Here is a 25,851-nt window from a genome sequence, read left to right on the forward strand (position 1 = left end):
TGCCCTTATATTTCATTGTCTTAATAGTGTTGAAGTTTCAAAAACAATTATTAAATAAGGGTAATTTACAAAACTGCATATTGTATTTAGTGATTTCTTACAAGATGTGATATTTGCTGAGGTGAACTTAATTTGGGGCGGAGGAACAAAGGAGATGTAGGGGGTCGGGAGGGTATTCACCTGAACCCCCTAGACAAAATATTATGTTGTGTGTGTAAGGTGTTTTTTTTTGTTTCTTATGTATATACATACATTTTTAATTTTTTAAACATAAAACAAGAGGTTGACTTACTGATTTAGGAAATTTAAAATTTAACTTGGAAGTCTAAAGTAAAATCCTAGGCTTTATATTTTTATTTTTTAAACCAATTAATTAAAAATTATTGATCGGTCGCTATGGAGAAATATTAAATGGACTAATATTCTTTTATTATTTGGTCGGATAAACAACAATCTAACTACCTTAGACGATATTGCTAAATTTTGAGTTCAGCATCCTGTTTTATGCTTCTCGTTAGAGGTCCAAATTAATTTGTTCGTATTAATCAAAATAAATTCTTCATATAGTACTCCTTCCATCCTATGATATTTATTCATTTTATTTTTACACGTCTTTTATGATACAATAATAATATATTCAGTATATCTCATTAAATGTGATCTGGAAGAGGTAGAGCATACACAAATTTTACTATTACTTTATAGAGATAAAGAGGTTGTTTTCGAAAAATCTTCAAGCTTAAGTGCATCAAACCTAAATAAAGAATAATAATGAAGAAAGCATAACAGTTAATACCAAAAACAATGTAGAGCCTACAAGACAAAAACAATACCAATATCAAAATTTATAGTGTGATAATTGAAACACAATACGCAACATATGCCGATATATAACAAAAGCAAGACAAGATAACACTCTACCCCTACTAACCTTCTACCCAAATGTGTGACCTTCACTCTTTCCTATCTAAGAGTCATGTCCTCGGTAATATGAAGTTGTGTCATGTCATGTCTAATCACCTCTCTCCAATACTTTTTCGGCCTACCCCTCTAACCAGCCTTTGCACCTCCTCAACATGTTCGCGTACTTAAACCATCTCCATCTCTTAAGAAATTGTAAATAAGAAAGATACATTTATTTATTCGTTAACTCTTTATGATATACACTCTATTTATGTGTTTTATCCATGAATACCAAGATTAACAATGAAGAATTTTTTTGAAACTTAATTATATTTGTACTCTCAAAAAGAACTAATTTTAATGACAAATGGAATTTTTTTTAATTAATCTTCTTAATTTTGTAGATAAATAAGTAATTTGAAATATGTATTTTTAGTACTATGGACAAGTAATGTGAGACGAAGAAAGTATCTTTTAAGTAGATGCTTCAGTTCTTGTTCTTCAGTGTGAAATCAATTAATTCAATTAAGAGGAGTTGTCATAAATAACTATAGCTTGGAGCATAATTATGAACAATAGTTATAGTTTGCTTAATTACATCTCATAGCAACAGTATTAGAGAGGAGATAGGCGAGTAAGTTGTATCTCAATTTGAAACTAAGATATGTTATCTCCTATATTCAGGTTAGAAAAAAACAGAAACAGAAAAAAGATGAAACATACAGAAAATAAAATTCGAGTCCATAGAACCCACTATGTTTCCTTAAGAAATTTAATCCCCTCAAGTACCCGATGTTACAGATTAATTCCTCCCAAGATAAAACGGATTAATTATTAGAGAAGTAGCGGTACCTCAAACTTCACTAATTTCAGTGAACACAAGAACAACAACGAGAGCACACACAAACTCAGTCGATTAACAATTTTGTTTTGTAAGAAAATGTATGCAGAGAGGAAAAAAATTTCAGTGTTGAAAAATGGAAAAAAAAAACTCTCTATTTATAGCCACTTGCAGCAAGGAACGCGTCTGTTCGGACAATGGTGTGTCTTTCCAGAACTTTGTGTCTTTTGGGAAAAATAACGTCTTTTCGGAAGGAAGAGGTCCCTTCAAAACGACTTTACCGTTACATGTGAATTTCAACTAAATTCTGTTACGCGAAATTAATTCGGTTAATTAACTAACATTCTGAATTAATTTATAAGAGAAATGAAATCAACTAATGATACTTAACCCTTTAATAACTAAAGGAAGTGTTTTCTAATATAAGGACAACAATTTTCCTTTCTTCTACCAATATGGGAGAAATGACTTTTATTTGCAAAGACTTTACATTTTCCCTCCATAATTGGTTCCCCCACATTTTCTATTTTCTCTTCTTATTTCCCATTCACACCTTGCTAAAACCCAACAATCCCCCACATGAATGGGGAATGGCTATTGTTAAAACATATGAATGAAAAACTTGTGTGTCTCGTAAGTAAGGGTTAATCGCATCTGGATAAGTAGGTTTTTCTTTAAACTTTCCACAGTGAACAAATATCGGATATACTCGGTCAATCGGTAGATTTGATATCTTTGAACCGTCGAGCTTTGGTGTATACTTAGACAACATAAGTCACACAATCAAACCTTGAACTATTTTTGGTTCTCATTGTTTTGTTCGTTTCAGCCATGAACATGTCTTGGTTAATTAGTGCTTAGAGAACTGGCCTTACCGCATTCTTCTTGAAGTGGCGTACACTTCACACTTACATAGGTAGTTTCTAACTATGTTATCACGTAGATACACTATTTGATATACCCTATATCAAACTTAGAAACCATTAAAAAGTCCTTATGCCTTTATCCTGGTTACTGAACATTGTCTCATCATGAGAATAGACCATAAAAAAAATTTTACAATGTTGAACCATCATCTATGACTTTGTTTGATCAGATCTCGGGATCTCCAGTCTTCTAGGTAGAGTTACCGCCATGATGACTTGTTCTCGACCATAGTCTCATTCTCGTCGATGATCTCTCAATTCCCTCTCTAGTTAGGCCTTTTGTAAGTTGATCTGACACATTATCCTTTCACTTTACATAGTCAATTATGATAATTCCACTAGAGAGTAGTTGTCTAATAGAGTTGTGTCTTTGTCATATATGATGAGACTTCCCATTATAAATAACGCTTCCCACCCTTCCTATTGCAGCTTGACTATCGAAGTGTATGCATATATGGGCCATTGGTTTGGGCCAAACAGAATATCTTCTAAAAAATTACGGAGCCATTTAGCATTTTCACCTGCCTTATCTAAGGCGATGAATTCAGACTCCATTGTAGAGCGAGCTATACATGTTTGTCTGGATGATTTCCAAGATATTATTCCTCCACCAATAGTGAAAACATATCCACTCGTGGATTTCGTTTTAGTTGACCCAGTAATCCAATTTGCATCACTATATCCTTCAACAATAGTTGGATATTTGTTGTAATGCAAAGCATAGTTTTGAGTGGCATCTAAGTACCCCAAAACTCTCTTCATTGCCATCCAATGATTTTGATTGGGATTACTTGTGTATCGACTCAGTTTACTTATAGTGCAGGCTATGTCTGGTCGTGTACAGTTCATGACATACATCAAACTTCTCAATACTCTGACATAATCTAATTGAGACTAACTTTCACCTTTATTCTTAGCAAGATTAAGGTTCACATCAATTAGGGTATTTGCCCTTTAGAAATTCAAGTACTTGAACTTTTCAAGTATCTTTCGAATATAATGAGATTGAGAAAATGCTAGACCGTTAGAAATTTTATGAATCTTAATTCCCAATATCAAATTGGCAACTCCTAGATCTTGCATATCAAACTTACTAGCGAGCATACGCTTAGTAGCTTTTACATTAGCAATGTCCTTGCTCATTATCAACATGTCATACACATATAGGCATACAATGACTTCCTGATTTGGAACGTCTTTAATGTAGACACATTTATCACATTCATTGATCATAAATCCATTTGCCAACATGGTTTGATCAAACATTGCATGCCATTGTTTCGGTGCTTGTTTCAGTCCATAAAGTGACTTAACAAGTTTGCATACTTTTTTTCTTTACATGTAACTACGAAACCCTCAGGCTGTTCCATGTAAATCTCTTCTTCCAGCCCTCCATTTAAGAAGGCGATTTTCACATCCATTTGATGGATTTCAAGACCGTACACTGCAGCTAGGGCAATTAACATTCGAATTGATGTAATATTAGTCATTGGAGAGTATGTGTCAAAATAATCAAGACCTTTTTTTTTTCTAAAGCCTTTGACAACAAGTTTTTCTTTATATTTGTCAATAGTTCCATCATCTTTCATCTTTCTTTTGAAGATCCATTTCGAACCCAAGGATTTGTTCCCTGGAGGAAGATCAACCAACTCCCAGGTATGATTGCTTAAGATTGATTCAATCTCACTATTGACAGCCTCCTTCCAAGAGATTGAGTCGCTAGACAATATAGCTTCCTTGAATGTTTGAGGCTTACTTTTAAGAAGGAATGTTACAAAATCATATCCAAATGAAATAGTTGTCCTTTGACGTTTACTGCGCCTTGGAATCTCTTCATTAGGTTCATTCTCCTTTGGTTCTTCTCGAGGTCGTTTAGACCCCTCACTAGATGACTCAAGTCTAGTTTTTATATGGATAGATATGTTCAAAGAATTTCGCATTATCTGATTCCATTACCGTATTGTCATGAATATCCGAATATTTGGACTTATGAACCATAAATCGACATGTCTTACTATTTGTGGCATATCCAATGAATACACAATCCACAGGCTTAGGTCCTATTTTCACCCTCTTAGGTATAGGAACCTGGACTTTCGCTAGACACCCCCACACTTTGAAATATTTCAAGTTGGGTTTTCTACCTTTCCATTTCTCATATGGAATAACATGTGTCTTGCTATGAGGCACTTTATTGAGTATTCGATTTGCTGTAAGGATAGCTTCCCCCTACAAGTTTTGTGGTAAACCTGAACTTATAAGTAAGACATTCATCATTTCCTTTAAAGTTTGGTTTTTCCTTTCCGCAATTCCATTAGATTGAGGAGAGTAGGAGCAGTAGTTTGATGGATAATTCCATTTTCCAAACATATTTCTACAAATGGAGATTCATATTCTCTTTCTCTATCACTTATGATCATTTTGATCTTTATATCCAACTGATTTTCAACTTCAATTTTATATTGCCTAAATGAATATATTGTTTCATCCTTACCATTTAGCAAATATACATAACAATATCTAGTGCAATCGTCAATAAAAGTTATGAAATACTATTTTCCACCACGTGATGGTGTTGACTTCATGTCACAAATGTCAGTGTGAATCAGTTCTAAGGGCTTGAATTCCTTTCAACAGATTTATAAGGATGCTTAGCATACTTAGATTCAACGCAAACTTGACATTTTGATTTATTGCATTCAAATTTAGGAAAAACATTTAAGTTAATCAGTTTTCGCAAGGTTTTGTTATTAATGTGTCCCTAACGTTCATACCATAAACATTTACACTCACGCAAGTAAGAAGAAGCATAATCTTTATTCATATCAACTGCAATTACATAGAGTTTGAAGAGGCCCTCAGTGAGGTAACCTTTTCCTACATACATCTCATTCTTACTTACTACAACTTTATCAGAAATAACTACACATTTGAATCCATTCTTGGTAAGAACTGGTATAGAAACTAAGTTCTTTCGCAATTCTGGAACATACAAGACCCTGTTCAAAATCACCACCTTTCCTGATGTCATCTTTAAGTGGACCTTGCCAGTTCCTTCAACCTTTGCAGCAGCGGAGTTCACCATAAATAACTTCTCGTCTGCTGGTGCTGGAGTATATGATGCAAATAATTCTTTGTTGGCATAAACATGACATGAGGCACCAAAATCTCTTAGGAAAGTACTTTTGATTTCGATTTGGATTCTTTTCCTTACAGTCAAGTGGCTTTCCGCTCCTCTCTCTTTGTTTCGATGAAAGCATCAAGGCTCGCGTTCTACGGGGAACTTTCCACCATTCTCGTGGATTTCCAACCAAGTTGCATTTTGAAAGCATTGCACAGAGATCGTCCATCTCTTCTTTGGATTCAGCCAAATTTGCTTGATCCTTCTTCTTGTCCTTCTAGGGACCCCGACATTCAGTAGCCCTATGACCACGTTTGCCATAATTGAAGCAGTTTCCATTGAACTTCTTCTTAGGAGGATTGCTCTTTGGACCAGATGGTTTCTTTCTTTTCTTTGAGTTTGTGGAATCTTCTTTAACAATATTTACTCCAGATATTGCTGAATTACCACGTGACCTCTTTTCTATGGCCTTATTATCCTCTTCGATTCTCAACTTTACCATGAGATCTTCAATAGTCATCTCCTTGCGTTTATGTTTCAAGTAGTTTTTGAAGTCCTTCCACAATAGAGGTAACTTCTCAATAATGGCCGCCACTTGAAAAGCATCATTCACAATCAATCCTACATTAAAGATTATGTGAGTATTAAGAGTAGACTTAATATGTTTAACATAGACATTAAATAAATTTATACCTTCAGCAAGGAGATCATGGATTATGACCTGCAGTTCTTGAACTTGGGTGACGACGGTTTTACTGTCTATCATCTTATAGTCCAAAAACATTGCCACAATGAACTTCTTCATTTCGACATCCTCTATTTTGTACTTCTTTTCTAAAGCATCCTAGAGTTCTTTTGAGGTCTTGATACTACTGTACACATTGTACAGATCATCTTGCAGGCCACTCATAATATAGTTTTTACACAAAAAATCTGAATGTGTCTATGCTTCTGTCACCAAGAATCGTTCTTCGGCCGGAGTTTCATCTGACATAACAAGAACGTTTTCATTAATGAACCTCTACAGACTCAACGTAGATAGATAGAAGAACATCTTCTGCTGTCATCTCTTGAAGTCGACTCTAGAAAACTTTGTCGGTTTCTCAGTCGGTGCAAGGGAAGCAGTTGGATGATTGTGTGCAACCGATGTTGTTGCAACACTCACTGTTCCAACATTTACTTGACTTGAATTTGTCATTTTTTTTGTCACAAATGGCAGACAATTTTAGTATGTGAAATACTAACAGTAAAGAATAAATCCTTACACAGCCTGTTTCTAATTTAACGATAAAGTTTTTATGTTCTTTTAATCGTTAATCGAATGAATTTTAAAAATTTAAACAGAGTAGAAAACCATAAAGTTTTTAATCTCCAGAAGCCTCAAATACAAAAACTATTAAAATATTTTAAGGTTGTTATCTCCTGTATTCAGGTTAGAAAAAAATAGAAATAGAAAAAGGATGAAACAGACAGAAAATAAAATCCGAGTCCACATAACCCGCTGTGTTTCCTTACAAATATTAATCCCCTCAAGTACCCGAGGTTACAGATTAATTCCTCCCAAGATAAAATGAATTAACTATTAGAGAAGTAGCGGTACATTAAACTTCACTAATCTCAACGAACGCAGGAACAATAACCAGAGCACACAGACTCAGTCGATTGACAATTTTGTTTTGTAAGAAAATGCATGCAGAGAGAAAAAAAATTTCAGTGTTGAAAAATGGAAAAAGACTCTATTTATAGCCATTTGTAGCAAAGAACGCGTCTGTTCGGACAATGGTGTGTCTTTCCAGAATGTTGTGTCTTTTGGGAAAAATAATGTCTTTTCGGAAGGAATAGGTCCCTTCAGAACAACTTTACCATTACACGCGAATTTTAAATAAATTCCGTTACGCGAAATTAATTATGTTAATTAACTAGCATTCTGAATTAATTTATAAGAGAAAGGAAATCAATTAATGAGACTTGACCCTTTAAGAACTAAAGGAAGTGTTTCCTATTATAAGGACAACAATTTTCCTTTCTTCTACCAATATGGGAGAAATGACTTTTCATTTGCAAAGACTTTTCATTTGAAATGACTTTTCATTTTCCCTCCAAAATTGGCTCCCCCACACTTTCCATTTTCTCTTCTTATTTCCCATTCATACCTTGCTAAAACCCAACAAGATACACCATACACATATATACAATATCGTCTCTTTCCAAAATCTAGCTCGCCTCTCTTCCGATCTCGCTCATAAATACACAAACCCACATATTAACTTTGAAACTAAAATATCTATACATAGATACACATTGTGTCACCCCTAAAATAAATCCAAAGCTACAATTTGTAACAATATGTTGTGATACAAAAATGATAATAAAAAAATACACATTGATATAGTGTTTGAAAATTGTATCACCCCTAAAATAAATATACAGATACAATTTTTTCCTATAATAGTTGTACCAAATTTTTCTGACACAAAGTTACAATTTTTTCTAATATCAATATGTATAAATCAAACAAGATATAGTTTGATAATAGGTGTATCATTTTTTCAAATACACAAATACATTTTTTTCTAGTATGTAGATATAATTGGTTGTATAAATATAAGAAGAAGAGAATATTCAAAAGAGAAAAAGAGTCAGATACAGTGAAATACATGATTTCAATCTAGTGGTACAAACATTGAACAATAATAAAAAATTCAGAAGGAAATTTTTTAATATATCGGTGCTAATCCAATAAAAAATGAATCAATCATCATCAGTCACCAAGAAAATTTGAACACCAAGGATCAAAAGTATATATAAAAATAACTCTACTAAAATTTTAATGAGTGTAATGACTCAGTTGGTCATTTTTGGTAATCCTTGTAAAATTACCGTTTCTCCCTGCCGATATTGACCCGATTCTTCTATGATTGAGTTTTGAAAGTTAGTTTTGAATTTTGAGGTTAACATTGAGAATTTTATAAGTTTTTAGGTTGAAAGGCTAAGTTGTTGAGAAAGTGGTTTTGGGGTCTTTTGGAGTTTCGAGTATCGGAATAAAATTCTATCGATTCCATCACTCCCGAAAGGTGAAATATCATTTGTGGGAGTTTTTGGTTTGAGATTCGGTGTCTTTTTGCATATTTGAGGTCCTAAGTTATGAATTTGTGGAATTTTAGCCTTTAGGTTGACTTTGTTCAACATTCAGGGTTCAGATGCTCGGATCAGAATTTCGAGAATTTCGTTGGATTCAGGGATATCTTAGGCCTAAGTGAAGTCTTGGTTGGTTTTTGAGAGGTCCCGAGCTCGTTTTAACCTTTTTAGGCACTGAGTTAGTTTCTTGTGATTTTCACGGATGTTGGTTCATGGATGTTGGGTCAAGGAGATTTTGGATTTGTAGTTTGACTGTTCCATTGAGTCCGAAACATCAAGTATAATTGATTTGCATATATGGTTTGAGTGTACGGGGTTCCGAACAAATCTTGAGGGTCATTTTGGGTGTGATCACTTAAGGAAAGGCTAGACTTTTTGAAGGGTTCTCTTAAGCGAACCATGGCTCGCTTCAGTGATGGTCGTTTAAGCAGAGACTGGTTCGAAAAAGTGAGACCCCTAGTTTTTGCAGGGTTTGCTTAAGTGAACTATGGCTACTTAAACGACATCAGAGAGGGCTTTTGGTCTGAAAATTTTAGGGTTTAAGGCTGATTTTCCATTTTTGAGTTTGGGAAACCCTTAGTGGTGATTTTTGAGAGGGTTTCTTGTGCTAAATCATATGAGTAAGCTTTTATGACCCCCGAAACCTTTATTTCCCTTTGATTGTTTATGGATTCTAACAACATAATTTGAGATTTTACTGAAAAAATGGTAAAGTTTTGCAAGAACTTGAGTTTTGATCTAAAATGGTGGTTTTGATCCCTTTTTCGAAATAGTTTTTGCTAATGAAGTCCTAAAGCCTTGAGTAATGTATTCAAGAATTAAGTTTCAGATTCAAACCTTCTTTTTGAAATTGGGTTTTGAGTTGATTGACCCATTTTTCTAAGTAATTGATTTGGGTATTGTTGTTTTTGGAATGTGATGGTGAATACTTGCTTGTATATATATTGTGTGGCTTTGAAAGTGATTTAAAAAGGGAAGACTCAAATATTGGAGTGATTATTGATTGCTTTAAGTCAAGTGATCTCCTAAACCTTGTATTCTAGTAAAATTCGTGTATTCCCTTCATTGCTTGTGTGTTATGAGTAAGGGAATGAGATGAAGGGTTAATTTTCCACTTGATAACTCTTAATTAATGAAAAAGGGGTTGAAATGAAAACGCTATGTGATGATCGTGATGTTTGTGAATTTTCCTGTTCAAACGCTTATTGATTGATTGATGAAATACTTGATAGCATGAAAGTGGACTTGAATTGTATGAATTGTTGTCTCTTAAATGTGGTGTAATATTACGTGTGTGCATTGATTGTTGAACATCGTGATGAGACATGTGACAATTTTGATGCCGAGGTCTTTGCCGGCGAGTGTTATGATATCGAGGTCTTTGTCGGAGATTGTTATGATGTCGAAGTCTTTATCGGTGATTGTTACAAAGCTAATGGAAAATGGTTCCGGCTAGTGATTGTTATAAAGCCGGTGGAAAAAGGTTTCAGCTAATGATTTTATAAAGCCAATGGGAAATGGTTCCGGCTAGTGATTTGATATAAAGTCGATGGAAATGGTTCTGGCTAGTAATATTGTGCCTATGGGAAATGGTTCTGGCGAGAGATTGATTGTTGTGACTTGATGCATTTGATGCTTAGGTGCGACTTACTTGTTAATTGTGATTGGTGTACTTGTTGTGTATGACTGATCTACTTGACATTGAGATTGACTTACTTGATTCATTTGATTGTTGATATTGAACTGTCGATGTTGGGCCTTGTGAGCTGTGTATTGTAGAACTGTTAGGTTGAGCTAATTTCTGTGCAGGTTGTAGTTTGAGGAGGTTCGGGTGGAGTGGAAAAGGTACTTGATTTCTAGATAGATGCCTTGTTTATTAGGTTGTTTGATGGGTACCATGTTGTTGGTACTCACTCATTGCTTCTACACTTGTGTAGGTTCCGAGCCCTGACCCGTGTGATTTGTTTCTCCTTCTTCTAATTTTGAGGCTTGTCAAGGATTTGAAGTAGTAGCTGTTTGTCACTTTGGCGTGCCCTCTTTTTCCTTTTCTGTCCTTTTTTAAGACTGAGACTTGTACTCACTTCTAAATTTCGCTTTTTATATATTTAGTGGCTTATATATGTGACAACCAGATTTTGGAGTATTATTTAGAATGAAAAAAAATTCCACCTTTGTCTTGTTCTAGCTTTATATTTTCACATTTCTTTCTTGTTCTTTGGGTCGAGGCTGACTTGTTTTGATAAGAATATACATGTGTAACACCTCGTATTCTAAAAAGACCAAAATAGCAGCTTTCCAGATATTGCAGGTGTCGAACCATGCTGCCCACCACAGCCCGTGGAGTGGACCACAGACCATAGGTGTGGTCCATGGTTGGCTAGCCTGAGTAGGGTTTGAGGGTCCAGGACCACGACACAACCTTTGAATCGTAGGTCAGACCACAGTCTATGGTTCAAAGACCCTAAGATCACCCTCTCTGACCATGCATGACTGTCCACCAGGACGGGCCGTGGGTCTGACCCACAGCCCGTCGACTGGGGTCCGTGAATGGTCATCTATCAATTATTTTTAGGGGCAGTTAGGTCTTTTCCTAATTAATAAATTCCTATATTGTGTCGTTTTGCCTAAGTCTAGGACCCCTATATAAGTCTTTCTACCCCTAAATTAAACCCATTCACTTCACTCTTCCAAATTCCCAAAATTCCTCTCAAATATTCTTTCTCTAGAAAGATGAAGAAGAAAAAGAAGATTCAACCTAGGGTCCCAATTCCTCTATTGAAGATAAGCAATTGTACTTGAGGTATAATAGTTACCTACCCTGGGTTTTACGACTATCTCTGAGGAAACTGATACGAGCAACTTGGAGGAGGAAGTGCAACTTAAAGTAGTAAAGCATGAGAGTAGAGAACCTGTGATTCGGCGACTGCTATTTACAGAAGGAAAACCTGCCATTCCAACTCAAAATACAGGAGAAGAGTGGGGAATCGACGAGAGGGTTAGTCTCTAAACTATATTCCTCCGATACTGAAGGATGGAGTTTTAACGGTACAAATTGAGGAGGCATATATAAAGGAGCAGGTTCAAAATTGGGAATCGTCACTAATTGGCTATGTACTGGGAGATAATCCATCGATAAATCAATTAGAAAACTATGCAGTGAAAGTGTGGAAGGCTAAACCTAAGATTCTTTTTCATGAGCATGGACATTACATGTTTAAATTTCAGACACAGTGTGTAAAGGAGAGAGTTCTCATGGAAGGGCCATACTATGTAAATAATCGACCATTAATCCTTAACCAATGGGAACTGGATTTTGAGATAGATAAGGAGGCACTTAGTATAGTTTCTCAATGGGTAAAATTTCTTGGACTACCTGTGGGTTACTGGTCGGTTGATGCATTAAGTAAGGTCGCAAGTGCAGTAGGGCAACCTATACATACATATAGGTTCACAACAAATGCAAAGAGGATTTCCTATGCTAGGATTCTGCTTGAAGTAGATGTATCACAGCCTTTGAATGAGCAAATAGTGATTGAAACACCTTCTGGGCCTTGGGACAACTAGTGGAATATGAATGGAGGCCAAAGTATTGCAATGAGTGTTTGAAATTTGGGCACAATGATGTGGACTGCTGGTATAAAAAGAAAGGAAATATAGGGGAGGATGGTCAAGGGTTGGAGGAGGTAAGGGAAGAGTCTACAAGAATGCAGAGATACAAAGGGAAAAACAGTTAAAAGAAAGCTGGATAGGGTTATTAAGGTCGGCAATGCAATTGAAATACAACACCCCTATAAGGTGTTGGAACAGCCAGAAAAGGGAATTGAGATGACTGAAGTAATAATACAAAGGAGTGGTAAGCAAATCATTGATGTTGAAGGTGTAAGGGTGGATGAACACAGAGATATACAACAAGAGGAAATGAGGGAGGCAAGCACTAGAGATAAAAATACTATGATTTATGCATGGGAAGAAGGTGCTGACAACCTCATGCCATTTGTTCCACCATGATCCTAGCTACATGGAATATTAGGGGCCTGAATCAGGCCCATAAACAGTAAGAGGTGAGGCTCTTTCTGGCAAAAAATAAAATAGAAGTGTTTGGTTTTCTGGAGACAAAGGTGAAGAAATCAAAAGCTAGATGTTTATTGAAGAAGATTGCAAAATATTGGGAAGCTTGCTATAATTATACTGATATGCCTAATGGAAGAATTTGGTTGATCTGGAAAAAATGTCTTAATGTTAATATTCTGGAGGTTAAGGATCAATACTTACATTGTACTATTGAGGATACTAGAATACAATGCCAACTATACTTCACTGTAGTTTTTGCTATGAATGAATTAACACAAAGGGAGAGAGCTAATTTGAATCAAGTTGATGTGAGAAACAATTATCCTTGGATCTTGTGTGGTGATTTCAATAATGTGTTGAGCTCAGAAGATAGAATGGGATCACCTGTGAGTTCCAGTGAAGTTGAAGGGTTCCAAGGTATGTTGGATTCATTGCAACTGACACCATTAAGAAGTACATAGTGGCATTTTACTTCGTGTAACAAACAAGAGGCAGGGAGGAGAGTGTATAGTAAAATAGATTGGGCATTAGGGGATTTAAAGGGGTTGCAACAGTATGGGAAGGTGGAAGTTGATTTTCTTAATCCCTCAGTATCTGACCATTCCCCTATTTTGATTAAATGTTGTTCTTATACTACTTTACATCCTAGACCTTTCAGATTTTATCCTAACATAATGGAGCACCCAGATTTTAGAAGCACTATGAATCAAGTATGGGAGATGGAGATCACTGGACAACCTATGGTGCAGGTTTGGGAAAAATTGAAGCAATTAAAGGTGAAACTAAATGATATAAACACATTTATGGCTGCATTTTCACAGAAATTACATGTAGCAAGAGAGAAACTTGACATTATTCAGAGACAGATTCAGGATGACCTAATGAATCAAATGTTATTTGATCAGGAGAAAATGCTATTATTAGAAATTGAGAAGTGGAGCAAGGTGGAGGAACAGGTACTAAGGCAGAAGTCTAGAGCAACTTGGGTTGAGTGTGGAGATGCTAATTCTAAGTATTTCCATGCTCAATGGAAGATTAGATGTATTCATAATGTTATTAGTTCCATCTACACTGAGAGTAATATCAAGCTTACTAATTCGAGGGCAATTGAGGCTGAATTTATTGGGGGGGTGTTTACTGGACTAATGGGTGCTAGTGCTAGTAATGTGCCTTGTTTAAATGATGAGGTGAAGACATGTGTGTGCTTGACTCTACAACAATAGAAGGAGCTGATAAAAGAGGTAACACAGGAGGAGATTATTGAAGCTATCAAGAGTAAGCCTAAAGAAAAAGCTCCTGGGTGGATGGTTTTCCTATAGAGTTCTTCACAGGGAATTGGGATATTGTCAAAAGAGAGGTTCATGAAGCAATTCAACAATTCTTTATCACTGGTAATCTTTTACCTGCTATAAATACAACAACCATTACTTTAATTCCTAAATTTCCATCCCTTGAAAGGTTAAGGACTATAGGCCTATTGCATGTTGCACATCTTTGTACAAAATCATTTTAAAAGTCCTTACAGGGAGATTAAAGATTGTAATAGCAGGGCTGGTTGGAAGGGCCCAATCTGCATTTATTGAAGGTAGAAGTATTTTGGATAATGTGATATTTAGCCATGAAATATTCAAAAGTTATGGAAGAAAATGCATATCCCCCAGATATGTACTTAAAGTTGATATAAGGAAAGCATATGACTCACTAGAGTGGAGTTTCTTGAAGCAATTAATGATTGAGATGGGATTTCCTACTAAGTTCATTTCATGGATTATGACTTGTGTGACCACTGTATCCTATTCATTGTTATTGAATGGAGGGTTAAAAAAAATCTTTTCATGCTAAGAGAGGATTAAGACAAGGAGATCTGATGTCACCCTATCTATTTGTACTGGCGATGAAGTATCTGGGTAGGGAACTACAACAACTATCAAAGAATGGGAACTTCAATTTCCATCCAAGGTGCAGGAAACTAGAGAGTATACATGTTTGTTTTGCAGATGATCTATTAATGTACTGCTGGGCTGATCTAATTTCTATTAGGCTCTTGAATGAAGCTTTCAAGAAATTTTCTAGAGCTTCAGGATTACATGCAAATGTAGATAAGAGCTCTTTGTATATAGCTGGAGTGCATGCTCATACTATGCAAAAATTACTGGAAGAACTTGGATACACGGAGGGCTCTATGCCTTTTAGACACTTGGGGTTCCATTGGCATCAAAAAAGCTTAGTGTCAATTAGTTTATGCCTTTAATAGAGAAAATCACTGCCAAAGTGACATGCTGGTCAGCAAAACTGTTATCATATGTTGGAAGAGTCCAATTGATAAAATCTGTCATTTTTGGGGTCCAAGCTTATTGGGCACAGGTATTTGTATTGTCTAAGAAGTTTATTAAGACTATAGAACAAATTTGTAGGACCTTCTTGTGGACAGGGGCAATAACTAATTCTAGGAAAGCTTTAGTGTCATGGGAAACAGTATGCAAACCACAAGCTGCAGCGGGACTAAATATTATTGATCTTAAATTGTGGAATAAGGCTGCAATACTCAAACAAATGTGGAATATAGCTAGGAAGAAAGACTGCCTATGGATCCAATGGGTGCATAGTTATTTCATAAAGAGCATGGGGATATAAACTGTCACTATACCTATTGTTGCTTCATGGGTAGTGCGAAAGATATTGAGTACAAGAGATTTGATAATCCAAAGGCCAGCTGGACAGGGTGAGTTGATGATGAAGTTTGCAAAGGTACATGAAGCTGGGAAGTTTTCCCTAAAGAATATGTATAACTCTATCATGCCTATTTTCCCAAGAGTAGAATGGAAGAGCATTACTTTGAAACAAAGAGTACATCCAAGATTCAAATTCATAATGTGGCTAGTTGTGCAGAAAAGATTAGCTACTATTGACAGACTTGAAAATTTTGGGATTCAGGTGCCATCTGAATGTGTGTTATGTTCTAGAACTAAGGAAACCTTTGAACATCTCTATTTTGAATGCCAAGTGACAAAGACATTATGGGGAAGAATGTGCAACTGGATGGGAATCCAAAGAAGTATTCACGACTGGAGAACGGAGATAGCTTGGATTAGTGAAATTGTGAAAAAGAAGATATGAGGTGCTGAGATCAAGACTAGTATTTTTGTGATGATGGTATATATCATTTGGAGAGAAATGAACAACATCAGGTTGCAACGAGGACGACTCAGTGCTGACAAGGTCCTTAGAGAGATTGGTATGCATATTCATCTAAGAGGACAACACAAGGCAAGTTGGACACCTATTCTACAAACTCTAAATAAATATCCTTAGAATAGTAGTTCCTTGTATGAGTTTATATTCTAGTTTTGTTTTCTGTATGATTTGGAAGTAGAGAGTTAGAATGAGAAATAGTTAGTCACTTAATTGTTTTGCTATGTATTGATCAAATTTTGGTTATAAATGAAATTCCATGTTATCAAAAAAATAATAATTCTAAGCATGAATTGATGATTTACTATGGCTTAATGATGTCTTCCCCTATGAACCCATGTGATCCCTATGTTTTCAAGTTATGAACTATATGTTGTGGGATTTTGATCTTAAAGGAAGAGTTTTATACAATTAAGCATGTGATGAGAGAATTGCATGAGTTTATGATATAATCCATATTTAACCCTTGTTTTCTAAATGTTGATGATTGAAATAGGGTTTTTGGCCTTGAAAGGTGATTATGGAATTATGCACATTTTTATGAAGAATTATGTAAATACTTTAAGGGTGCTTTGATAGTAAAGTACCAATGATGATGTTGTGTTGTGAAAGGACATTCTCATAAACACATACTAGGATGATGTGAAAGGTTTTCTCACATAACAAGGATTCTTAGGTTGAAAGGCTATTCTCACCTAATTGAATCAATGAATAAGAGCTATCTTAATGAAAATACTATTCTGTGGGATTTATGCTTAGCACCGAGTGGATATTGACATTGAGATGGAAGGTCTCCCATTAGTAGAAGCTGGGTTTCTAGAAGAAGTCTCATAGGATGGAAGCTCTCCCGCTAGTAGAGACTGGGTTTCTAGTAACAATCTTTTTATCCCATAACTATGTGTCCCCCACATATTGATTAACTAGTGGATCCACTTAAGCTAGAAGTTTATGGTTCAAGCTTAGGCAAGTAGAACAACCCTTGTCGATATGTGAGACACAGGGTGATCATGTTATATCTCACATGGTCTCTATGTCGGTTAAGGCTAATTCCCACAACAAGACTAAAAGTGAACTACGGTTACTCAAGGAGTATCTCATATGTGTTCAAAGGCATTAGAGATGATGTTAGCTTGCATTGACGATGATTTATGTTTTATAACTCTTTCATATGATGTTTTAGCTTGGTCAATTGCATGTCATGAAATCAAATGTCCCTTTTAGCATGTTTTAAATGTTTTTATGCATAACTATCATACTTAGTGCATTTTTGTACTAATGCATACTCTTGCCTATGTTTTTCCCAAATATAGGGTCCAACAGACAGGTTTCTGAGTCTTGTGGCAAGTAGTTGAGTTCGTTATTTCCCGAGCTTTGGTGAGTTCTCATTCTTCGTGGACGGAGTTTTTGTTTAGTTTTATTCGTGTATTTCTCTTTTGAATATGATGTATGGGCTAGGCCCAATTTCATTCTATTGTATTGGATGGCTATGATGAGACATGAATTTAGACTTCCACTTTTCATTTTATAAAATATTTTGGACTTGTACTATTGTTTTACTATTATTGTTCTATTTCTTATGTTATGAGAGCTATGTGGCTTGTATGGAGTCCTTCAGGGTTCTATACGTCATGTTACATCGAGGGAGTACCCCTGGGCCGTGACAAACTTGGTAATCAGAGCCCAAGGTTTAGAATGGTCCTAGGATGTCTCATAAGCCACGTCTAGTAGAGTCTTGTTCATGAGTGTGAAGCGTGCCACATTTATTAATCAGAAGCTACAAGATATTTAGGAAACTCCACTTCTTTCATTACTCTAAAGTCGTGCGATAGAGTTTAACTCTATAAAGTCTTTCTCCTAATCCTTATCCTATGTTCTTCAGGATATATCTACGTGAAGAGCTTATACCAGAAAGAATGTGAGGGAGAATCTGGAACAAGAAGATCCTCCCCAAGCTCCTCCTCAAGTTCCGGTTGATCCTTTGGCCGAACAAGTTACAAATGCAAAGTTTAGATTGGCTTTTCAAGTGTTGGCTCGAGCTGTGATGGCCCACGCCAATAGGGAGGTGGTAGTCCCCGTGAACTCAAATGTGGGTACGGTGGCTTCAAGAGTGAGGGACTTTATGAGGATGAACCCTCCAGAATTTTATAGCTCCAAGGTTGAGGAAGATCCTTAAGAGTTTATCGATGAGGTCTATAAGGTACTTGCTATCATGGGAGTGACTTTGAGAGAAAAGGCAGAATTGGTCGTTTATCAATTGAAAGGTTTTGCTCAAGTGTGGTACAATCAATGGAAAGAAATAAAATCGGTGGGAGCGGGCCCCATAGAGTGGGAAATGTTTAAATTTGCTTTTCTTGATAGGTTCTTTCCCTTTGAGATGAGGCAAACAAAGGTGCTTGAGTTCATTAGCCTTTGTCAACGAAGTATGAGTGTGAAGGAATATGCTCTAAAGTTCACACAACTATCCAAATATGCTCCAACAATGGTTGCCAATTCTAGGGTAAGGATGAGTAAGTTCATGTCGGGTGTGTCTGAAGTAGTGGTTAAAGAGTGTCGTACCACCATGTTTATTGGTGACATGGAAATCTCTCGGCTAGTGGTCCATGCATAACAAATTTAAGAGGAGAAACTCAAGGAAAAGTCTAGAGAGGTAAAAAGGGCTAAAAATGATGATGGTGATTTCTCTCATGCAAGGTCCGGTGGACAAGGTCGTCCTAAGTCTCGACAAGGATTTTCCTGTCAAGGTTCCTCTAATGCTTCTCCTAAATTTAACAATGATAGGGTGTCTAACCCTAAACCTCAAGGAGGGAATGGTGGTGGATCTTCATTGGCTAGGTCTACCTGTACTAAGTGTGGTAAAAATCACGATTGTAAGTGTCTAGCCGGCACAAATGGTTGCTTTAGTTGTGGAAAGAGTGGTCACAAAATGAGGGATTGCCCAATGCTTACGGCAAAAGAAAGGGAAGGAACGCAAGCTCCTCCTAGTGGTTTGAATTCCAATGCTTCAAAGAAAAACCGCTGCTATGCTCTCCAAACCCGAGGTGACCAAGAGAGTTCTCCGAATGTAGTTACCGGTATGTTAAGAGGTTTTAAACTTGATGTATATGTTTTACTAGACCCCGGTGCTACTTTGTCTTTTGTGACGTCATATGTGTCCATGAAGTTTGATGTGCTCCCCGATGTAATGTTAGAACCTTTTTCTGTCTCTACTTCTATTGGTGATTCTGTGGTGGCTAAGAAGGTTTATAGCATAGAGTTACTCTCGTTGACTTAGTAGATCTTGATATGTTAGACTTTGATGTCATTCTTGGTATAGATTGATTGCATTCATGTTATGACTTTATTGATTGTAGAACTCATGTGGTCAAATTTTAGTTCCCAAATGAGCCTATCCTAGAGTGGAAGGGTGGAAATTCCATACCTAACGGTCAGTTTCTCTCTTGTCTAAAAGCTAGAAAGATGATTTCTAAGGGTTGCATTTACCATCTTGTTAGGGTGAGGGATGTAGATTCCGAAACCCCTACTCTTGAATCGGTCCCCCATTGTAAATGAGTTTCAAAAGTGTTCCCCGATGAACTACCCGATATTCCTCCTGAGCGGGAAATAGACTTCAATATTGACCTTTTCCTAGATACGCAACCTATTTCTATCCCTCCTTATAGAATGGCTCCGGTAGAGTTAAAAGAGTTGAAAGAACAATTGAAGGATTTATTGGATAAGGGTTTTATCCGACCGAGTATCTCTCCATGGGGTGCTCAAGTTTTGTTTGTTAGAAAGAAAGATGGTTCTCTTTGTATGTGTATTGACTATCGTCAGCTGAACAAAGTGACCATTAAGAAAAAGTATCCTCTTCCAAGGATAACTGATTTATTTGACCAACTTAAAGGGGCAAGTTACTTCTCTAAGATTGATATTAGGTCGAATTATCACCAATTGAGGGTGAAAGAAGATGATATTCCGAAGACGGCTTTTAGAACCCGATATGGTCATTATAAATTTTTGATAATGTCGTTTGGGTTGACTAATGTTACAGCGGCGTTTATGGATTTGATGAATAGGGTATTTAGACAATACCTTGATATGTTCGTAATTGTGTTCATTAATGATATTTTGATCTACTCGAGAAGGGAGAATGAGCATATTGATCATTTGAGGATTGTGTTGCAAATTCACAAGGACTAACAACTTTTTGCAAAGTTTAGCAATTGTGAATTTTGGTTAAGGTACGTAGTTTTCCTTGGTCATATTGTTTCAAACAAGGGTATTGAGGTAGATCCTAAGAAGATGGATGCGTTCAAGAGTTGGCCTAGTCCTCTAACTCCTTCGGACATTAGAAGCTTTTTGGGTATGGCCGATTATTATAGAAGGTTTGTTGAGGGATTTTCTTCCATTGATTCTCCTTTGACGACTTTGACTCAAAAGAAGGCTTAATTTATATGGTCGGATGTTTGTGAGAGAATTTTCCAAGAGTTGAAAGATAGACTTAATTTCGCTCCAGTGTTGACTTTACCGAAAGGTACAGATGGCTTTGTGGTATATTTTGATGCCTCTAGAGTTGGGTTGGGATGTGTACTTATGCAAAATGGTAAGGTTATTGCCTATTCTTCAAGGCAACTTAAAATCCATGAGAAGAATTATCCGACTGATGACCTTGAATTAGCAGCGGTTGTTTTTGCCTTAAAGATATGGAGGCATTATTTGTATAGGGTTCATGTTGATGTTTTCACCGATCATAAGAGTTTGCAATATGTGTTTAACCAAAATGATTTGAATCTTCGCCAAATAAGGTGGCTCGAATTATTGAAGGATTATGACATGAGTGTCCTTTATCACCTCGGTAAAGCTAATGTGGTAGCGGATGCTCTTAGTCGATTATCTATGGGTAGTGTTGCTCATGTTGAGGATGAAAAGAAAGAGTTGGTTCGAGATATCCATGGGTTGGCTCGATTAGGTTTTCAACTAGTCTATTCCACCAAAGGCGATGTTATAATTCATTATGGATCTGCATCGTCTTTTATGATGGATGTGAAGGCTAAGCAAGGTCATGATCCAATATTTGTTGAATTGAAAGAGGTGGTGCTTAAGAAGTCCGTTGATGCTTTCTCCCAAGGGGGAAATGGTGTGCTAAGGTATCAAGGTCGTTTGTGTGTTCCTAATGTTGATGACTTGACGGAACAGATCTTGACAGATGCCCATATTTCTTGGTATTCTATTCACCCGGGAGACACCAAGATGTACCGTGATTTGCGGGATGTCTATTGGTGGAATGGGATGAAGAAGGATATTGTAGGATTTGTGGCTAAGTGTCCTAATTGTCCAAAGTGAAGGTTGAGCATTAGAAACCGGGAGGTTTATCTCAAGACATTGGTATTCCTACTTGGAAGTGGGAGGATGTGAATATGGACTTCATAGTAGGGTTGCCACATACTCAGCGACAACATGACTCGATTTGGGTAATAATGGATCGGATGACGAAATCTGCTAATTTCATTCCCGTCAAGGTTTCTTATTCGGCGGAAGATTATACTAAGTTTTATTTGAGAGATATGGTGAGGTTGCATGGAGTGACCTTGTCCATTATTTCTGATCGAGGTACCCAATTCACTTCTCAGCTTTGGAAATCATTCCAAAAGGGTCTTGGTACCAAAGTTAAGCTTAGCACGACTTTTCATCCCCAAATTGGTGGGCAGAGTGTACTATTCAAACTTTGGAAGACATGTTGAGAGCTTTTGTGATTGATTTTAAGGGTAATTGGGATGACCATTTTCCATTGATTGAGTTTGCCTATAATAACTGTTATCACTCAAGTATTGATATGGCTCCATTTGAGGCACTATATTGTATGAGGTGTAGATCTCTGATAGGTTGGTTTGAGGTGGGTGAAGTTGCCCTTATAGGTCTCAAATTGGTACATGAGGCCACATAGAAGATTCAGCTTATTAGAGAGAGGTTGAAAACAGCTCAAAGTCGATAAAAGTCATATGCCGATGTTAGAAGAAGGGTTCTTGAGTTTGATTTCCATGATTGGGTTTATTTGAAAATCTCACCCATGAAGGTTGTAATGAGGTTTGGTAATAAAGGGAAGCTTAGTCCCCGTTTTGTAGGCCTATATGAGATTTTGAGGCGTGTTGGTAAGGTTGCATATGAGTTTGATTTGCCAAATGAGTTGGCATTGGTGCATCTAGTTTTCCATGTCTCTATGTTAAAGAAATATGCTGGTGATCCAACATCTATAGTTTCCTTAGAGGGTTTTGAAGTTAAAGAGAATCTTTATTAAAAAGAGGTTCCGATTGAGATTTTAGACCGGCAAATCAAGAAGTTGAGAAACAAGGAAGTTTCTTCCGTAAAGGTATTATGGAGGAATCACTTAGTTGAGGGAGTTACTTGGGAGGCCAAGGCCGATATGATGTCCCGATATCCTCATCTCTTTCCTTCTACTCCTACTCTAGCTTGAGGTAATGAGTTCCTCATGGTTTATTCCTTGTTTTGGGAGTCATGTGTGTTTCTGTGTTTTCCATGATATCCTTAGGTTATGTATGTTCATGAAAAAGCTTAAGTTTTGAAAGATATGACTTATATGATTTATTTTCCTCATGCTGTTGTGCATTGAGTATGAGTTGCCTATAGACTTCATGAGATGACTTGCTGAACATACTTTAGCTATGCTTTTTGAGAGTGAATTGCATATGAGCTCCACTAGATTGTGTTGAGCATGCTTTTAGCTTGGAGAAGGTACTTCCTCCTTGGAAATGAAGTAATATTGAGATTTCATGCATATTGGGTTGCTAGATGTAGTTCCTACTTCCTTATAATGCATTTGAGTATGTTTAACTTGGAGTTGATGTTTCCTCCTTGTTTATGTGCATTGCATGCATAATGGGCTAATGGAGTTAGTTTCACCCCTCTTTTGATGTTTTGAGGACGTCCTAGCTTGGAGTCGATAGTTCCTCATTAGTTGTATGCATTGCATTGTTAGGTTAGGTTGTTAGTTCCTCTCCTACACTTTTAGAACCAGTTTGAATCTCATTTGAGGACGAATGGTCCAAAGGGGGAGATATTATAACACCCTGTATTCTAAAAAGACCAAAATAGCAGCTTTCCAGATATTGCAGGTGCCGAACCACGCCAGCCACCCACGGCCCGTGGAGTGGACCACGGACCGTAGGTGTGGTCCGTGGTTGGCATGCCTGAGTAGGATCTGAGGGTCTAGGACCACGACACGACCTACAGACCGTAAGTCAGATCACGGTCCGTGGTTCGAAGACCCCAAGATCACCCTCTCTGACCATGAACGATGGTCCACCAATATGGGTCGTGGGTCAGACCACAGTCCGTCGACTAGGGTCCGTGAATGGTCATCTGTCAGTTATTTTTAGGGGCAGTTGGGTCTTTTACTAATTAATTAATTCCTATACTATATCGTTTGCCTAAGTCTAGGACCCCTATATAGGTCTTTTTACCCCCAAATTAAACCCATTTACTTCATTCTTCCAAATTCCCAAAACTTTTCTCAAATATCCACTCTCTAGAAAGTTGAAGAAGAAAAAGATTCAACGTAGGGTTTCAAGATAAGGTCTCAATTCCTCTATTGAAGATAAGCAATTAGACTTGAGGTATGGTAGTTTTCATCCATAAATCCCTCTCATTCATGGAGTCCCCAAATTCCTATATTTCAAAAAGTAGAATTCCCCAATTTAGTTAGGGTTTTCTTCAATCACCATGGGTTCTCATGATTTTTGAATTGAATGATTGAATTTTGATCTTCTAAGCATGAATTGATGATTTACTATGGTTTTATGATGTTTTTCTATATGAACCCATGTGATCCCTATGTTTTCAAGTTATGAACTATATGATGTGGGATTTTGATCTTAAAGGATGAGTTCTATAAAATTAAGCATGTGATGAGAGAATTGCATGATTTTATGATAAAATCCATATTTAACCCTTATTTTGTAAGTGTTGATAATTGAAAGAGAGTTTTTGGCCTTGAAAGGTGATTATGGAATTATGCATGTTTTTATGAAGAATTATATAAATGCTTTAAGGGTGTTTTGAGAGTAAAGTACCAATGATGATGTTGTGTTGTGAAAGGACATTCTCATTAACACATACTAGCATGATATGAAAGATTTTCTCACATAACAAAGATTCCTAGGTTCAAAGGCGTCTCACCATTGAATCAATGAATAAGAGATATCTTAATGAAATAGCTTGGATTGGCAAGATGAAATGCCTTTCCATGGATAATGAGAATAAGTAAGAAAATACTATTCTGTGGGATTTATGCTTAGCACCGAGTGGATATTGAGATCGAGATGGAAGCTATCCTGTTAGTAGAGGCCGGGTTTGTAGAAGAAGTCTCATGAGATGGAAGCTCTCCTGCTAGTAGAGGTTGGGTTTCTAGTAACAATCTCCTAATCCCATAACTATGTGCCCCCTAGGTTGATTAGCTAGTGGATCCACTTAAGCTAGAAGTTCATGGTTCTACCTTAGGCAAGTAGAACAACTTTTTTCGGTGTGGGAGACACCGGGTGATCATGTTATAGCTCACATGGTCTCTATGTCGGTTAAGGATAATTCTCACAACAAGACTAAAAGTGAACTAAGGTTACTCAATGAGTATCTCATATGTGGTTAAAGGCTTTAAAGATGATGTTAGCTTGCATTGACCATGATTTATGACTTATGTTTTATAACTCTTTCATATGATATTTTAGCTTGGTCAATTGCATGTCATGAAATGAAATGTCCCTTTTAACATGTTTTAAATGTTTTTATGCATACCTAACATATTTGGTGCATTTTTGTACTAACGCATACTCTTGCCTACATTTTTCCCAAATGTAAGGTCCGACAGACAGGTTTTCGAGTCTCGTGTCTAGTAGCTGAGTTCTTGATTTCCCAAGCTTTGGTGAGTCCTCATGCTTCGAGGATGGAGTTGTTGTTTAATTTCTTTCGTGTATTTCTCTTTTGAACATGATGTATGTGCTAGGCCCAATTTCATTCAATTGTATTGGATGGCTATGATGAGACATGAGTTTAGACTTCTGCTTTTCGTTTTATAAAATATTTTGGACTTGGACTATTGTTTTACTCTTATTTTTCTATTTCTTATGTTATGAGAGCTAAGTGGCTTGTATGGAGTCCTTCGGGGTTCTATACGCCATGTTACATCTATGGGGTACCCCTGGGTCATGACAACATGCCATCACGCCCATTTTTGGATAGTTACAATGAGTTTCATATTAATATCAAAATTGAGAGGAAAAAGAAAACAAATCACACAGCGAATTCTAGAGAGGGAGATAGAGCGCGAGAAAACAACGTGAGAGGAGAAAGGAAAGCAAGAGAGATAGAGGAGAAGAGTAGTGAACAAGAGAGGAAGAGAGAGAAGAGAGATTTTCTATAAAATCCTAAGTATAGCTATGTTAGATGAAAATTTGAAAGTATCGTCATGTTATGTATATATAGTAGCTATGTTTGCTCAGTTATGTAACTTTTTCCTTCAATTAAGTTAGAGTTATGCTCATTCCAAAGTAAACCATTTCCATTGATTAAGTATAGAAATATATAAGAGATAATTTTAGAGACTACCCTCCACATTCTACTCCATCACACTAAGCTCTCTTGTGGTATATGATATTACACTTACATTCCTA

General features: G+C 36.6%; 2 protein-coding genes across 2 annotated transcripts in view; both read left to right on the forward strand.

Annotated features, from left to right (window-relative positions):
* LOC125828357 (target of rapamycin complex subunit LST8-1) overlaps window positions 1-25,851 on the forward strand; it is a 1,170,163-nt gene that overhangs the window by 746,268 nt on the left and 398,044 nt on the right. The gene's annotated exons all lie outside the window — the stretch shown is intronic.
* On the forward strand, window positions 18,402-19,463 carry LOC125828397 (uncharacterized). The gene is made up of 2 exons (XM_049507708.1): window positions 18,402-18,699; window positions 18,811-19,463. The coding sequence occupies exons 1-2, from the start codon at window positions 18,402-18,404 to the stop codon at window positions 19,461-19,463; spliced, it is 951 nt and encodes a 316-aa protein (XP_049363665.1).

This window comes from Solanum verrucosum, unplaced genomic scaffold (genome assembly GCF_900185275.1).
Source record: "Solanum verrucosum unplaced genomic scaffold, falcon-dt-bn FXZP01000048.1, whole genome shotgun sequence".
NCBI classification, from domain to species: Eukaryota; Viridiplantae; Streptophyta; class Magnoliopsida; order Solanales; family Solanaceae; genus Solanum; species Solanum verrucosum.